Source organism: Panicum hallii, chromosome 5, assembly GCF_002211085.1.
Source record: "Panicum hallii strain FIL2 chromosome 5, PHallii_v3.1, whole genome shotgun sequence".
Lineage (NCBI taxonomy): Eukaryota > Viridiplantae > Streptophyta > Magnoliopsida > Poales > Poaceae > Panicum > Panicum hallii.
The window spans coordinates 7,802,279-7,818,192 of NC_038046.1; the positions used below are offsets into that span (position 1 = coordinate 7,802,279).

Below are 15,914 nucleotides of genomic sequence, written 5' to 3' on the forward strand. Positions count from 1 at the left end.
GTCACATCTAGTATATGCCTGCCTAACTGCTTGTTGACTGACGGATGCTTCGGCTGATTACACCCGATGCCGTGAAGGCAAATGGAGAATACCAGGGACTTGGTAAGCAGGGCGTTTTGTTGCGTCATGTAGCAGCCAGGTTGCCTGGTGCTCAATTGTCTGGTGGGTTTCAGCAGAGCTTAGGCTCAGTGCCGTTACCACACTACTGAATTAGTAGTTCTAACAGCTTAGACCTTACGATTATGGGAATTGCTCCGGAAACATGAACTGAATCCTTACAGTTTTAATGCAAGCCCACTCTATCGAAACGGACCTTTTCAGTTTCTCTGCGCCTGTCTTTTGCCATACCCACAACCATAGCAAAGAGGAGTGACTGAGGGCCTGTTTGGATTGGCTAAAGTTTTTGAGTCTTGGCTAAAGTTTAGCTCACCCCATTAGCATTCCTGTTTGGATGCACTAACTAGTACTAAAGTTTAGCACTTTTAGGTATTAGCACTTGAATCCAAACACACTCTGAATCTCCAGTTAAGTTCTTTATCTAGACACATTAACTTACGAGCTATAGATGAATCCGTTTAAATACAGCAGGCCATAAGTTAGATAAGAACTCTTGCATATGCAACAGGGAAGATTCAAAAGCAAAATAACGGAGTTTGTAGAGCTGAATGGATATTAAGATGGCAGAGAGAAAACAGTGCAAAGTAAAATAGACAAAGGCTGTCAGGCAATCCAAGATGACAAACACTACCCAGGATGAGATAATAGTAGTTAGAACACAGGCTTTGGACAGGATAGATCAGGGAGCTCACCTGAAGGCTTGTATCACAAAATTGTTGAGATGTTCTCATAGTTTCCAATGACTTCCCATGAACAGTCTGAACTCTGAATATATTTAAGAGGTTTTTGCGCCGCCTATAGATAAAGCAAAAGACACCAGATTAGTCCAGACTCTGGATATGACACAAATATATCTTCAGTGCTGGCATGGACGCAGAAGTACCCAAAGTAATTGTCAGATATATGATAACAAACCTAACCACCAACAACACACAAACGGTCAGCATTGCTAGCAGAAATACTGATTGAGACAAGTTTTAAGCCAGCTTTTAATCTAGAAATTAATCTTGAATACCTTCAGATTCTGCCCTGTGTTTACTAGTAAACAGGGAAGGGCGATTATCTTGAAACTTGATGCTTTGAATTATGGAATAGCTTCATTTTGTTTTCTTGGCTTTTGGTAGATATGTAGAGCGAAGTAGTCTCTTTTTGGCATTTAAACACCAGATTTGGCATAAATTTAAAAGTTATTTGGCAACAAAAATAAAAGAAGAATGAAAAAGAAAAACCTGTCATTGTCATTGGTGATCTCGGGACCTCCCCTTTTGATCCGTTTGACCTTCGGTTCATGAGATAATGACTCATTTGCCTTCATTCTTGATTCTATCTTAATTCTTGAAACAGTCCTGAAAAGACCATCTCAATTCTCAAAGCTTAGCCAGCCATTGTACATTGCAGTCAACCTGCCAGTGCTAAATACCTACTCCTAAGTTCATCAGTTCATGTATTCTAAATCAAAGAAGACACCTTCTGCCGTAGCAACCTCTACCATATACTTGAAAGTAGCAATGTGATGTTTGACAAACTGTTAGTTCATCATCCTGTAATACCTGTTTTTTACATAATTCACTTTCTACTGGTAAACTGTCTGACGAGTAAGATGATCTATTCAATGAGGTGGGCAAAAGGCAAACACATGACTACAAAGCCGAAACTGCTCTGGAGAAATATCCACTTCTAGCGTGACACACTATCTCCAAAACAAAACGGAGGCTGTGATCTAGACTGACAATAAATCTTCCATAAGATACGAATTTCCATATTTGAAACTTGACGTAGCCAATCAAGTTAACAGCTCAGGAGTTATAACTTATATATTTATTTGCTTGCAAAAGCAAACAGTGGCATTATCAAAGACCAATATATGCAAATAAATATAAAGCTTGCACAAGAATGATTACAACAGAAAAGGGCACTAAAACAAATATTACTAACAATTTTGATGCCATGTGACAAACAAGCCAAAGCTAGAAATTCTAGGAAGAAAGGTTTGATGTAAATGTCATGTAAAATGAGCAGAGGTATTCTTACTGATCAATTTACAGCAGAGAAGCAACAAACCGTTTCCTATTAAAGTACTACAGGATAGCAATTGTACATGCAATTCTGCTGTATCGGGCCAGGCAAAACAGTAGTGCAACTTATGTTTGCATCACCATAGCACATCAATGCCTAACCTACTATGGAATATCCTCATCAAGCATTTTTAGACACATCTTTCTCCTCGCACCCCTCTTCATCCGGTGCAGAATCTTCCCAGTCAGTTTCGGCTTCTGCATCAATGTCTTCTCCAGTAGGTGGCATCTTCAAACCCATGTTTTCTCTAGTACGTGGTGGCATCCTCAAACCCTTTCGAGGATAGAAGTTCTTCCTCCCAAGCTCAACAATCCTTTTAGCCTCCTCCACCCTTGAGGCAGCAACCAATGCAGTCACTACCCCCTGCAGTAATGAACATTGCACTTTGCACTTCCTACTAAGGATCTCATCGCAGCATCTTAGAGCAGAATCAAGCTCCCCAGCCTCAAGAAGACGTGGCACAAGGGTATGAAATGTGCCCCTATTTGGTGCACATTCATTCTTTACCAGATCATCATATACCTTCTTGGCCTCATCCAACCTCCCTTCGTTGCAATACCCTCGAATAAGTTCATTGTAGGAGACTGTATCAGGTTTCGGCCCATCCTTCTGCATCCTCTCAATCAAACCAATTGCATCTTCAATACTCCCTCTGGAAACCAAACCCCGCAGCTTTGCATTGTAGCTCTTTGTACCCGGCTCAACATTCCTCTCCTTCATCATCTCCCAGACTTTCTCGGTATCATCACAGCAACCATTGTTGTAAAACCCATTAAGAAGAGTGTTGAAAGATATCTCATCGGGTGTAAGACCGCACTTGTCCATGAGCGCGATGACGTCGAGGGCGGCCGAGAGGTCTGGCTTCTGGCACAGCGCGCTGATGAGTATGTTGTAAGAGGGTACATTGGGGACAATGGTGGGGTATGAGGCCGGGATCTGCTGGAACGCGGTGGCGAGCGCATCGAAGTCGCCGGCGTCGACGTAGGCGGCGAGGAGAGCGTTGAAGGTCATGACGGATTTGTGCTTTGGCGGAAGGTCAAGGAAGGTCGCGGCGGCGTGGGACGGCATGGAGGCGCGGCCGTAGAGGCGGACGAGGCGCGTGGCGAATCCCTCGGTGGAGGCCTCGAGGAAGGGCTTCTGCGAGTCGAGGATGGCCGCGACGGCGTCTTGGCGGCCGAAGGAAGCGAGGCGGGCCACGGCCACCTCGTACACGCGGTGCTTGTCGCGGAATCTCTGGGACGCGGCCGACGCTGCGACGAACTGGGACACCAGCTTGTCCGGATCGCGCTGCTGGATGACGGTCCGCACGATTTTGCCGATGGAGTTCTCGAGGTTGCGACCCTTGTTGGGTTTCGCCTCCGCCTCGCCGGCGGCCGCTTTCGGGGCAGGCGCGGCGGCGGGCGCGGGCGCGGACTTGGGTGGACGGGCGCGTGGTGTGGTCGAGGAGAAGATGCTGGAGAGGCGGCGCGCGCTGGAGGCGGCGGCGGTGGAGGCCATGGCAAATGGGGCAACGCGACGGCGGCGTGGGTGGGGTTTTCGTCGCGACGACTGCGTCTGCGAGAGGAGAATGGAGAGGGTTTTGCTGCGCAGCTTAAGTGGGCCGTGCTGAATATTTACAGCCCAGCCTATTTCGGCCGTAACGGAATATTTAGAGCCCAGCAGCTCAACCCAGCTGGACCTCCCGGTCCATTACTGGCAGCTGCGCCCTTCCTTCCTGTCGCAACTTGGACCGGATGCCTCCTTGCCATTGCCAAGCTCCCTCTGCTCCGCGGACGCCTTCGTCCCGCTCCGCTGGCTCCGCCTCTTCGGCGACGCCTCCTGCCACAAGGGCAGGCGGTGGACCCACGGGGCTAGCGTCGAGATGTCACGGGCCGACGGGCGTTGATCTGGTGGAGGTCGACTTCACGCCATCAGTTTTTCTGTAGCAAAAGCTCAGCCAGGTGTTCTGCCAATTCACAGTAGGGGAGAGAAAATCTGTTGGCTGAATCTCAAAGGGAGCAGTGAAAATTGGGAATGGTTGCTGTTCCCCACCGAGCACTAAGCATACTTTCAGTCACATTTGCCTTCCAAAATTCTTCCTGGTTCAGACCATGATACGATACCTGAAAATGGACATGCTATGCAAATGATGCTGTGTATGGGCCATTTGCCGTAAACCGCCTTCGGATAGCATCTCCTGCGAGATTTAAATGGATGGTCTGTCCATACTTCGACAGTAATCCTACCGTAGAGCACGCATCCATTTTCTTGCAGTCAGCGCCTGTATCACCGTGAGATTTTCCTTCAGGAAAGCTTATAACATGACGGACCTATGTCCATCGATGCACAAACATGAATCATCCAACCAAACTGTCTTGTGCGTCTTCCATTTCCAACTGAGATTTGGGTAGACTTTGAACAAAGCTTGTGGGTCTTCCATCCACCGCTGCATCTAAAAAACTGAGTTCATGTATTTGCAAAATTAAGACCTCAATATGAAGTGTGACAAATTGGTAGTTTGTGCACCATCCAGTAATAACTTGTCAGTTCATTGCTCTAATGGCAAGTTATCTGACGGAACAAGATAATCTGATCAAAGTAAGAAAAAAATGTGCGTGACTATAAATGAATCAATTCTGCAGTGGAGATGAAAAATATAAACCTCTAGCTTGACACACTATGACCCTAGTAACTAAAAAACTAAAGCTGATCTGGGTCGATATATTAAAATCAAGCCTCTCATGAGATATGAAAATGTTTATATACCATACCAAACTCAAAGTCGTCAACACGGGACTATATGTTTACTTGCTTGTCAATGGGAACAGTTGTATTACCATAGACCAGATTAAATACCTACATAGGTAATTTAGATTATTATTCATACATTTGCTAACAATGAACAGCCGTTATGATTCAGATGCACGATAGAACTCCTTCGAATACAATTAACATAAAGATTACAGTAACTTAAAGAATGGTTAAAGACCAAAAAAACATTAAGTTTAATATAATTAACACTTTCCATGCCATGTGACAAATTCTCAATTTTCATGCTAGACATCCTAGGCAACACGAAGCATTTGCTGTGAATATCCGGTAAGAAATTATAGATGTTTTTTCCACCTAAGCAGAGTATGGACTTTGTGCGCACATGGCTAGTGCCTATCCTGCCGCACGATTCGTAGCATGCCTTTAGATGTGTGCGGCTTCGTTTCCGAACATGGATAGATTAGAACCTGCCGAAGCTCCTCAACATATCCATGGCTAATCTACGAAAGCATATCCTCATCAGGCCATCAAGCATTGGTCCCGTTTGTTTCAGCTACTAGCTGATTTTAAAGGTTAATGGATTTTGGATTCTTGATTCCAGGAGTCTCCTGACTTCAGAATTTTCCAAAGTCGAGCATTTAAAATCTGCCAGCTGAAACGAACAGGGCTATTGTCAGACTGCTTTTCCTCCTTACTCCCCTCTTCATACGGTGTTGAATCATCGCAGTCAGTTTCTGCTTCTACATCATAGTTTTTTTCAGTAAGTGCTGGCATCTTCAGACCCCTCGGAGGATAGTTGTTCTTCCACCCAAGCTTAACAATCCTGGTAGCCTCCTCGATTCTAGATGCAGCAACCAATGCCGTCACCACCCCCTGCAGCAATGAGCATTTCACTCGGCACTTCCTACTAAAGATCTCATGGCAGCAACTTAGAGCAAGATCAAGCTCTCCAGCTTCCACAAAACATGGCACGAGAGTTTCAAATGTTCCCTTATTTGGAGCACATACATTCTTTACCAGATCATCATATACTTTCTTGGCCTCATCCAACCTCCCTTCCTTGCAATACCCTCGAATCAACTCATTGTAGGACACTGAATCAGGTTTGGGCCCATCTTTCTGCATCATCTCAATTACAGCGACTGCATCCTCAATCCTCCCTTCGACAACCAGACCCCGCAGCTTTGCGTTATAGCTGTTTGTGTTCGGCTCAACATTCCTCTCCTTCATCATCTGCCAGACTTTCTCGGCATCATTAAAGCGGCCATTGTTGTAAAACCCATTAAGCAGACTGTTGAAAGATATCTCATCGGGGGTAAGGCCGCACTTCTCCATGAGCGGGATGACATCGAGGGCGGCCGAGAGGCCGGGTTCCTGCACAGCATCGCCGATGATGAGCATGCTGTAAGATTATACGCTTCCGATAAAGGCAGGATGTAAAGACGGGATCACCTCACCGGGAACGCCGCAACGAGCTTGTCGAAGTCGCCTGAGTCTATGTAGGCGGCGAGGAGGGCGTTGAAGGCCGTGACGGACTTGTGCTTTGGGGGAAGGTCAAGGAAGGTCGCAGCGGCGTGGGACGGCATGGAGGCGCGGCCGTAGAGGCGGACGAGCCGCGCGGCGAAGCCCGATCTGGAGGCCTCAATGAAGGGCTTCTGCGAGTCGAGAAGGGCCGCGACGGCGTCGCGGCGACCGTAGGAGGCGAGGCGGGACACCGCCACCTCGTACACGCGGCGGTTGTCGCGGAAGCGTGGGGACGCGGTCGACGCGGTGATGAACTGGGACACCAGCTTGTCTGGGTGGCGCTCCTCGGAGATCATCCGCAGGATTTTGCCGATGCGCATCCGGCGGTTGCGGCCGGCGTGGGGTTTCGCATCCGCCTCGCCATCTGCCGCATTCTGGCCCGGTGCAGGCGTGGGCGCGGGCTCGGGAGCAGACTTGGGTACTTGAGCCCGTGGAGTGGTTGAGGAGAAGGCGCTGAAGAGGAGGCGAGGGCGGGAGTAGGCGGCGTGGGAGGCCATGGCTATGGGGGCGAAACGTGCGGTGGGTGGGGTTGGCGGCGGCGGCGAGACGAGCCGGAAAGAGGAAGCGGGTGTTCTGCGATGCGCCAATGCCGTCGCGTCACGACCTGGGGGTTCCTTTTCCTTTCTATTTTATTTTCTTTCCTTTTCTATTTCCTCCCTTTCTCGTTCTCCTTTCTAATATATATTTACTCATTGATACATTCCTTTCTATTCCAAGTAAACTAGAACTTTTCTTTAATATTTTCATTTTTCCTTCCATGTTTTCCAGAAAACCTACACTTTTTCCTATTTTATATCTTTTTTCTTTAATATTTCATTTCCTTTGCTCTTTCTTATGTTCTCTTTTCCATTGCTCTTTTTTCTATTTTCCCTTTATTGCTTATTAATTTTCTTCCTATTTTCTTTTTCTTTTTTTCTAATGCTCCAGTAAATATTTCTTCACTAGTATACAATATGTTTTCTTTCTCTTCTTGTTTGTTCTTATCTAATTCTCTATTTTCTTTCTTTGTTTTTCTTGTTCTAATAATTGATGTATTTTTCTAATATGATTTTTTCATTATTTTTATCTAATATTTTACTTTTATTCTTTAATTTCTTATTCCACTCCTTTTTACACAGTTTGTATCATTTGTATTCATTTTATGATTGTATATTATTATATATATATATATATATGTGATTGAATTATTTGATACAAACCACCTATTCACCATACGGAATGATAGACTATAGTATAAAACTATTTCTTCATATTTATGAGCTAATTATACTCAATTTATACTAACTATTTGTATTGTAGATTCATAAATTGGTATGTGAAATGATTTACTTTTTATATGCTAATTTTTTTAGCTCTGTATATATTATAAAAATAATTTTTTACGATATATTTGTCTTTATGAAAAACTATTTATCTGAGTACAACTAATTTGTTCGCAGCGCAAAATATTTATTCGCTTTGTAGATTAAATTGTTCCGCAATGTTGACTCATTTGTTTGTAATATTCGTTTTTCATTATTTATCCTATACAATCAAATGTTCGCGATGTATAATATTTTATTCGTACATTATTATTTGTTCGTTATTATTTTTAGAAAATAACTATTTGTTCGTATTGTTAAAGTATTTGTTCCCAGGAACTGGAATTTATTATTGTGTATTAAAAAAATATTTTTTGCAAAATATCGTGCAATACATAGGCAAGTATGGTTTTGTTTTTAAAATTTTATCATAAGAAAGATAATGGTGCAATCGGAATTTTATTTAGATGCATGGTTTAAGATTTATAGATTTTTTAGTATAAACTCCTCTTGTACGTGGCTGTTGTCATCAATTTATCTACACCTGCATGCATGCATGGGAAAAATTAATCGCGTTTGATGGTTGGCCAAACCATCACCTCAAGTGATGCCTAGTTGCACCCGGAGGCCTCAATGAAGGGCTTCTGCGAGTCGAGAAGGGCCGCGACGGCGTCGCGGCGACCGTAGGAGGCGAGGCGGGACACCGCCACCTCGTACACGCGGCGGTTGTCGCGGAAGTTTCGGGACGTGGTCGACGCGGTGATGAACTGGGACACCAGCTTGTCCGGATCGCGCTCCTCGGAGATCACCCGTAGGATTTTGCCAATGCTCTTCCCGCGGTTGCGGCCGGCGTGGGGTTTCGCATCCACCTCGCCATCTGCCGCAGTCTGGCCCGGTGCGGGCGCGAGCGCGGGCTCGGGAGCAGGCTTGAGTGCTTGAGCCCGTGGAGTGGTTGAGGAGAAGACGCTGAAGAGGCGGCGAGCGCGGGAGTAGGCCGCGGGGGAGACCATGGCTATGGGGGCGAAACGTACGGCTGGTGAGGTTGGCGGCGGCGGCGAGACGAGCCGGAAAGAGGAAGCGGGGGGTTCGGCGATGCGCCGATGCTGCCGCCCGCGTCGTGGGTACAACCCATGAGGCCCACGAAACCAACCGAAACGTTTTGTTTCTTTCGATAACCAGCCCATGAGTTGCCATCAGAAGCCCCAATTCTGACGGCCCGCAAGCCCACTTGCCCGACGCCGCCGCCTGCCATCGCATTAGAGGTAAGCCGCGTGACTGCGATATGATCCATCGCAGGCGCTAATTAATTTCTGGGCCGTAATTTGACGAGGCCCAATTCGTTTCTCGAGCACGTGAAGATCATCTCACCTCGACCGTCCGAATTGCACGCTGCATCCGATCCGCCCAAAGGCCGCTGATGACAAGCCGTGCATGCACAGTTGAGCACTGCCTAGCTAGCTACCTCGCTAGCTCCTCCAAAGCTGTGAAGAACTGAAGACAAGATTTTGAAGACCTGACAGTTTGTTCCCGCGCTGCGCGATCCACGCGCATTGTTAGCTGCTGATTGCTGAACTGGACAAACGAACTCAGAACAAACAAAATCAAAAAATAAATCCATGGTAGGTTCTGCAAAAATAAAAATAAAAAGACTGGTACACAAGAAAGAACCATTCATTCACGGGTTAAAAGGGTTATCCCACAAAAGTACAAAATAGAAGGATGAATCAGATGCTAATTTTTAATACTTGGAAACAAAATAAATTTTGATAAAAAATAAAAATTGTTGCCTCTAAACAAAAAAAATGAATGAAATTGTTTAATAGAAATGAAACAACGTGGAACATAAAAAATGTTTACTTGGAAAAAACTGAGTTTGTTTCCCAAAATATGGTTTAGAACATAAAATTTGTTTGGTAAAAATAATTGTTTAATAGAAACAAATCAACTATGTTGTTGTGGAACAAAAAGTTATTAACTTAGAACATAATAAATTTCGATAAAAATAAATTTTTTGCCTCTAAATAAATAAATTTGTTTAATAGAAAAGAAACAACATTGTCGCCCTAGAACATAAAAATGGGAGAAGGGAAAGAAATAGGCCGCACGCGAAGCTTTGGGCCGAAACTGTGGGCCGCGATAAATAAAAGCAATCGAGCAAGCCGCACGCAAAAAAAAAAAAAAAAACTTCCGCGACGAATCGGCAGGGCGAAGATTAGCGCCTCCACCACCGCCAACTGCACGATGCGGCACAGCCGGGCCGGAAGCCCGGAACAAGATAGATAGAAATCACGATGCGGCACAGCTTTCCAGGCCGACGATCTATAGCACAACCTAGCCCAGCACAACTTCTAACCACCCGATGCCGCGAGCAATGGACGGGCACGTCCGGCGGCTGCTGAACCGCGTGTCGATCGCCCTGGCGGCCGTCGCCACTGCCGCGCTGCTGCAACTGTTCCGCCACTCGTTCTCCTCCTGCCTCGCCGGAGGCGGTGGCCCGTCCACATACGCGTCCCTGTCTCTGGCGCCTTTCCCGCGCACCTCCTGCGACGCCGCATCCCGCCGCGTCGTGGACTCCGACCTCCGCCTCGCCAGGTTCCGGGCGTCCCCGCGCTGGAGCCGCCGCGGCGCGGCCCTCTCCGCGGCTGCTTTCGCCCCGCTCCGCCGGCTGCGCTTCCTCGGCGATTCCTCACGCGTCCTCTGCGTCGCCGCAGGCGCGGGGCAGGCCGTGGACGCGATCCACGCGGCCGGCGTAGGGGACGTCACGGGCGTCGATCTCGTCGACTTCCCGCCCCTCGTGCGCCGGGCAGACGCGCACAACCTCCCATTCTTCGACGGCGCCTTCGACGTTGTGCTCTCCGACGATCCGGGCGCGGTCACCGGCGCGCTCTTTCCGTCCCGGTTCGCTGCGGAGGTCGAGCGCACCGTCCGACGCGGTGGCGCGATCGTGATCGCCCTCGACCGCCGCTTCGGTTTCTCCACCGTCGCTCGCCTCTTCAGGAAGTCCCGCGTCGTGGAGGTGAGGAATGCGACGCTGGATGGCTCCCTTGTGAACGTCATCATTTTGAGAAGGAACAGAACCAAAACTAACACTCATTGATTCCACTGTCCATATTATTGTTCTATTTTCTTAATTTTAATTTCAATCTTAGCGTTCGTGATTAAAGTTCAGCATTGTAGTTTCTTTCAGGTTTGTGAGCAGGTTCTTGCCAGAGTTAGTCTTATGTTGTATGGTTGGGAGTATTCAGACATGGTACGAATTTGTACAGTACAAACACAAAAGACGTAAAACAATAACAAAAATCTCCAACTCCTAGTGAGCACTGCAGTCTTTAAAATTAACCATTGAACGCTAAAAGCAGAGAGGCCATGACCAAGTCAGAAGTCAGAATCCCACTCTTCTCTTGATTTCCTTTTTGTTAAATATTTTTATTACGCTACATGGGGTACAACAGTCGTCTAGTTTATGTGCCATGCTTTTACTATGGTTTTATCCTTTGAGAAATCTTGACAGGGTCTTTCAAAAAAAAAGAAATCTTGGCAGAGCTTGGTAGCTAGTTTCATGAATGAAAGGATGGGTTAAAACTTGAAAAATTGTGACCCCGTAACTCGTATATTTCCTGTTAACCTTTGGTAACTTGGAATCTTGGATCGGTCTGATCAACTCAACTGCAAAAACTTTGTTTTACTTTACATTTGGGTGACTGTCCTGCATTGGATGCTTGTTTTCCGGTCATTGTATACTTCATGAAAGGCTTACAGAAAATATCTCAATTTTAGTGCTAGCCATGAACTTCAAGAACCAATAAGAGCATACAGGTCATGCAGCCTCTAGTGACTCGCGTTATACTCCTATATAAGGTTCGTTCATAAAATTGTCTGCTTAGGTTGTTAACAGTGCCCAAGTTGTAGAAAAGGCGGTGGTGTACTAAATTGCATAAAAATTCCTAACCAAAATATGAATGGATAGATCATGGAATCATCTATCGTGTATGTATAATTTGAGCTTGAAAAAAAACATAGACATGCAGAAAAAAGTGAGTACATGCAAAGCTAATTTCTCTTTTTTTTGTTTCACCTTTTTTTTCGAAACGAGGCTCATCCCCAATTCCACTCCAAGACAAACGGAATTACAGAGTTAGGTAATAACAGAAACAGACCCAGACGGGAGAGAACTGAGAAGGGAGGGGACTGAGCCTAGAACCTCTAACCTGACTTTCAAGCTAGAAGAAGACTGGGACAGGCCCAAACCGAGGACTCCCAGGTAGGAGCCAGCCCGCAGTAAAGGTCACAATACATGAGAAGTTCCCGAACGCAAAAGGGAGAGATACAGCAACACCCCACAAACACAGTTCAGACAGACCCTGCAACACACCCAACACTCGTCACTCTTTTTTTTTGTTTCACCTTGTGTAAAGTTTATTTTTTGCATGCATATATGTTCTTGCATGTTCTATCCACTTTAATTTTGTTTGAATTTGCAAAGAACTTTGAGGATCGGTTTCACGGTAAGGTTGTGTTGTCTCTCTAGGTTATGGTCTTTTCTCTTGCTAGCCCATGTTGAAAGTGACAGCCAAACGTCCAACATTGGGCCTAAAGGCCTAGAAGGCTAGAGAACACACACACACACACGAGTCCCAGGTGGGCTCTGAGAAAAACAAGATGCTCGGCACAAGAAAAACACATTGGCGGTGCAGCAAAAAAGGGTTCCGTCCTTTCTTCTTGGGAGAAAGAGCTAGACATTTCTCGCAACAACCAGCGAGTCCACTGTTTGCCCTCGTGCACATGCGCCTCACGAAACAGCAGCGGCCGATCCCGACAGTTGGATCGGGAGCGTGCGGATGGTTGAGGCCAGACACCGCGCCGGCATCGCATCTGCGTGCGTGCGGTAGGATAGCGACCAGATGGAGGCCGGCCCCGCCGGTAGATGGGAATGTCCCCGGCCTCGTCGCCGTCTCCCGGGCGGGCAGATGCAGCGCACCAGCGATGCCGGGGGCTCGGAAAAGCCTTGAGCCACGTCGCCCCGTCGCGGTCCGCGCACAGCGGCAGGCAATGGCATGCCCCCGCCTGGCGACTCTACGGGCTCCGCCGGACTCATCTTCGTCAGCCATCGCTAGCTGTGCGCGGAGTAATGGGGCAACCAGATTTCCCCGCCCATTTATCAGTCCAACTAGATCGCCCCATCGCGAGCGAGGAGGAAGAAAGGGAAGCCTTTTTGGCGCGTACTTGCTGGGTCTGGGAATCAAACGGGCCCCTCCTCCCCTCCCCGGCCGGATCGGCCGGGGTGGCTGGCCGGAGTGGCAACAGACGTTACCAGACAAGGGATTCAATGGCGCTCTGACTTCCTGCCCCCCTGTTCACCGATCCGGCGTCGTAACATGCCTTTGGTAGCCCGGGCCGGCCATCAATGGCGCGCAGGAGGCAGCATGGGGGCAGGCCATCAATGGCCGCGGCCGGGAGGAGCCAGCCGGGAACGCGCGCACGCGGCGCGTTTCCTCCGGCCAGCGACGACGGCGCGCGTGGGGGGTGTGGCCACGGGGTCATGGGCCGGCAGCGGAGCGAGCCACGTCGAGGGGTGGGGGGCTGCCGGGCAGCGACAAGACGGGCACCAGCCACCACCAGGCTGGCCCCCGTCACCGGCTCGTCGCCACCGTCCCCTGCATTAACCCGGTGGCATGGGGCGGGCGCGGCCGGCCTACATGTCCCCCCGGCTGCACGTGTGCCCGGCTTCTTTTAACACCCACCCAACCCCAACTACTGACGCTTATAAGCTTATTCTATAGCAGGATCTTTTATCAAGACCCCAGCTTGTTAAGATTTTTTTTTGTTGCAGCGGAGCAATGTACAGTGGGGTGAGCCATGGCAGCTAACAGTGATCTGACTCAGCGCAAGACCGTATGGGTTTGATTGGTTGTTGACCAGACCAGCCGGGCTTGGGCTACGTGTTGTGCTGACGGGACCGGACCCGACGACGACCGGGTCAAACGGTCTGACGACGAGGGAGTCCGTCCGGATGATGAGCCAGCAATGATAGGCACGGCAGGCAGCTGCACGGCCAGTGCACAGGAGCAGCAGGCTCGGCACGGAGCGCGCTGGGTCCGCGCGGTACAGTACCCTCTCAACACGGGGGCGGGCGTTTGGCTTGGCCACGCTCGGCCCCCGGTCCCCCCCGCCCGGCACACGACAGGGCGCACCCCCCATGCCAGCCCCGTTCCAGCAGCAGCCGCGCACGCCCGGAGCCGGAGATTCCCGCAACCGCCAAGGCGCGCCACCGCGCCGGGGGTGCCCCGCGCTGTCCGCTCTGTACCGTGCCGGCCACATGGCCGCACCAGCTTTTCTGCTCTGTTCGCTTGCTACCGCCTCGTGCGGTTCCGGCTGGTGGTACGGTGCGCGCGCGGTCAGCTCGCCCGCCTGTTCCCGCTGCACGCGACGCCTCTGGCTTTGCCTGCCTTCTTGCCCCTGCCGCCCGCCCGTGCTTGCCGCTCTCCATCCTCCGATCGCCGGCTCGCCGGAGTGACCGTACGCCCTCTGGCCATCGAGATCTGTAGGATTTTGTTTGCCGCTGCGCGTGTGGAGCACGCTTGTGGCCTTTGCACTCTTCGCACGGCATGCATTTCGTGCGGGGCGAAGGCCTCGTCGTCCCCCCACGTTCAAAAAAAAAAAAGAAGGCCTAGTCGTCTCGCGGCCACGCCCCCGCGGAAGATTCCCAGCTGCTAGCCCACGTCCGCATCTGAAGCGGCGCGGTGCTCTCTCGAACAAGGGACAGCGGCGAGCTACGCTACTACGCTAGGGTGCTGGAGGACGAGGTCACGGTCGGACTCTTCGTCAGGATCTGTTCCCGTGCTCGATCGCTGTCATTTCTCGGAGGCCCGGTGCTACGTCGAGTATCGACTGCGCTTGGTTGCTGATACCTCTAGTCGTTTGAGCGGCCTGCCGATGGACGCAGATGGCCAGGCAAAGAAGATTCAAAGGGGGAGCAAGAGCAATCGCAGAACAACATCAATGGCGAATGGCGCACCCAACGACCAAGCTGATCTTTCATGAGGTTGAGAGCATATAATGGCTCCGTTTTTAATCACTTCTCTCGTTCCCACTCAACGCCGTTTTACTTATGGCGGAACAAGGTTTTATCTTAAAATAAACCTTTCTTCGTAAAGATTTTTTTTATGGGGAGTATACTCTATGCATAATTGTAGGCAACGCAGGCGTGCAAGATGAAGGAATGGATCATGTACACTTAAATATTTCCACCAAAAGTTTTTGCAGGGAAAAAGCGTTCCTACTATTATGCCGTGTCTCGTGTTCGGTCTGCCTGAGATGGGCAGTCCGCTGGAGCAAAATAAAAGTTGCTCTTGGGCTGCTTTGTTGGGTACTCTTTTCAGTGTCTTGTGGCGGGACAGGCGCTGCGAAAACAAAGAGCGGGTCTAGCCCTAGCTCTGGCGTCCTGAAGATAATAGCAGTTAACACAAGGAGCAATGCCCCATTGTATGTATCAGTCCGTCCATCTAAATTAAAAGAGAACGGGACTATTTGTTTAATTTGTATGCAAGTATATGCAGTACTAGTATTTAACAATTGGATTTATCTGCCATGCATCGAAATATAGCATTATATTACTTGTACCTTTTTTCTACACTTGCAATAAAGCAGCTAAAAGACATATGTGGGCGAGCATGGTGAATGAAACATACGGAAATACTTATCATTTTGACTTATTACTAACTTTAGAGTTGATCTTAAGCTTAACTATTATTTTATGCTTAGGGAAGGAGTTATTGCACCATCCTTCATTCTAGCCACTTACTAGGTACTTACGAGCTGCAGATGGTGTCCTACTGATCGACAGTACTACTTAAGAATTAACAACTCTTCCACTTTTCAGTTCCTTTTATCTTTCAGGCACCTGAAGCCATATCTATATGTAGCTTAAACCTGGAGTATCAATTATGAGAGCTGTCAGATGCTTATTGCATGATTAAAAAAGTAACTAAGAGCTAGTGTTTTTTTAGTCACTTGAAAACTATACACTCCCAGGAATTAGGCCTACTACAAGTCTGATTAGAAAATGTCCTGTCCTCCTGGTGGTGCGCTTAGAATATATGAATCCCCTTCTGTACATCAATGCCATTTCCATGACCATGTTCCCTG

At 48.4% G+C, this 15,914-nt stretch overlaps 3 protein-coding genes across 4 annotated transcripts; 1 reads left to right on the forward strand and 2 right to left on the reverse strand.

The window, feature by feature from the left end:
* Positions 1-1,964: 1,964 nt before the first annotated feature.
* Positions 1,965-3,760, reverse strand: LOC112893869 (pentatricopeptide repeat-containing protein At3g13160, mitochondrial-like). The gene has a single exon (XM_025961387.1). The coding sequence runs from the start codon at positions 3,688-3,690 to the stop codon at positions 2,314-2,316; it is 1,377 nt and encodes a 458-aa protein (XP_025817172.1). The 5' UTR covers positions 3,691-3,760; the 3' UTR covers positions 1,965-2,313.
* Positions 3,761-5,054: 1,294 nt separating this feature from the next.
* On the reverse strand, positions 5,055-7,013 carry LOC112894123 (pentatricopeptide repeat-containing protein At3g13160, mitochondrial-like). The gene is made up of 2 exons (XM_025961736.1): positions 6,402-7,013; positions 5,055-6,318 (listed from the first exon to the last, which is right to left on the reverse strand). Exons 1-2 carry the CDS (start codon positions 6,963-6,965, stop codon positions 5,518-5,520), a joined length of 1,365 nt encoding a protein of 454 aa, XP_025817521.1. The 5' UTR covers positions 6,966-7,013; the 3' UTR covers positions 5,055-5,517.
* A 3,125-nt stretch (positions 7,014-10,138) lies between these two features.
* Positions 10,139-11,006, forward strand: LOC112895425. 2 transcript variants are annotated; one of them, XM_025963377.1, is made up of 2 exons: positions 10,139-10,785; positions 10,947-11,006. In XM_025963377.1, the coding sequence occupies exons 1-2, from the start codon at positions 10,141-10,143 to the stop codon at positions 10,962-10,964; spliced, it is 663 nt and encodes a 220-aa protein (XP_025819162.1). In that variant the 5' UTR covers positions 10,139-10,140; the 3' UTR covers positions 10,965-11,006. The 2 variants fall into 2 exon arrangements, with proteins under 2 accessions (XP_025819162.1, XP_025819161.1); XM_025963376.1 differs by lacking the exon at positions 10,947-11,006 and having other exon boundaries at positions 10,139-10,870.
* The last annotated feature ends 4,908 nt before the right edge of the window (positions 11,007-15,914 follow it).

Excerpts from the sequence above, each read along its gene's own strand:
- LOC112893869 (XM_025961387.1), bottom strand. The coding sequence starts at position 3,690 with ATGGCCTCCACCGCCGCCGCCTCCAGCGCGCGCCGCCTCTCCAGCATC.
- LOC112894123 (XM_025961736.1), bottom strand. The coding sequence starts at position 6,965 with ATGGCCTCCCACGCCGCCTACTCCCGCCCTCGCCTCCTCTTCAGCGCC. Across the intron at positions 6,319-6,401 it reads AGCTCGTTGCGGCGTTCCCG|GAACCCGGCCTCTCGGCCGC; the intron begins GTGAGGTGATCC and ends GATGCTGTGCAG.
- LOC112895425 (XM_025963376.1), top strand. The coding sequence starts at position 10,141 with ATGGACGGGCACGTCCGGCGGCTGCTGAACCGCGTGTCGATCGCCCTG.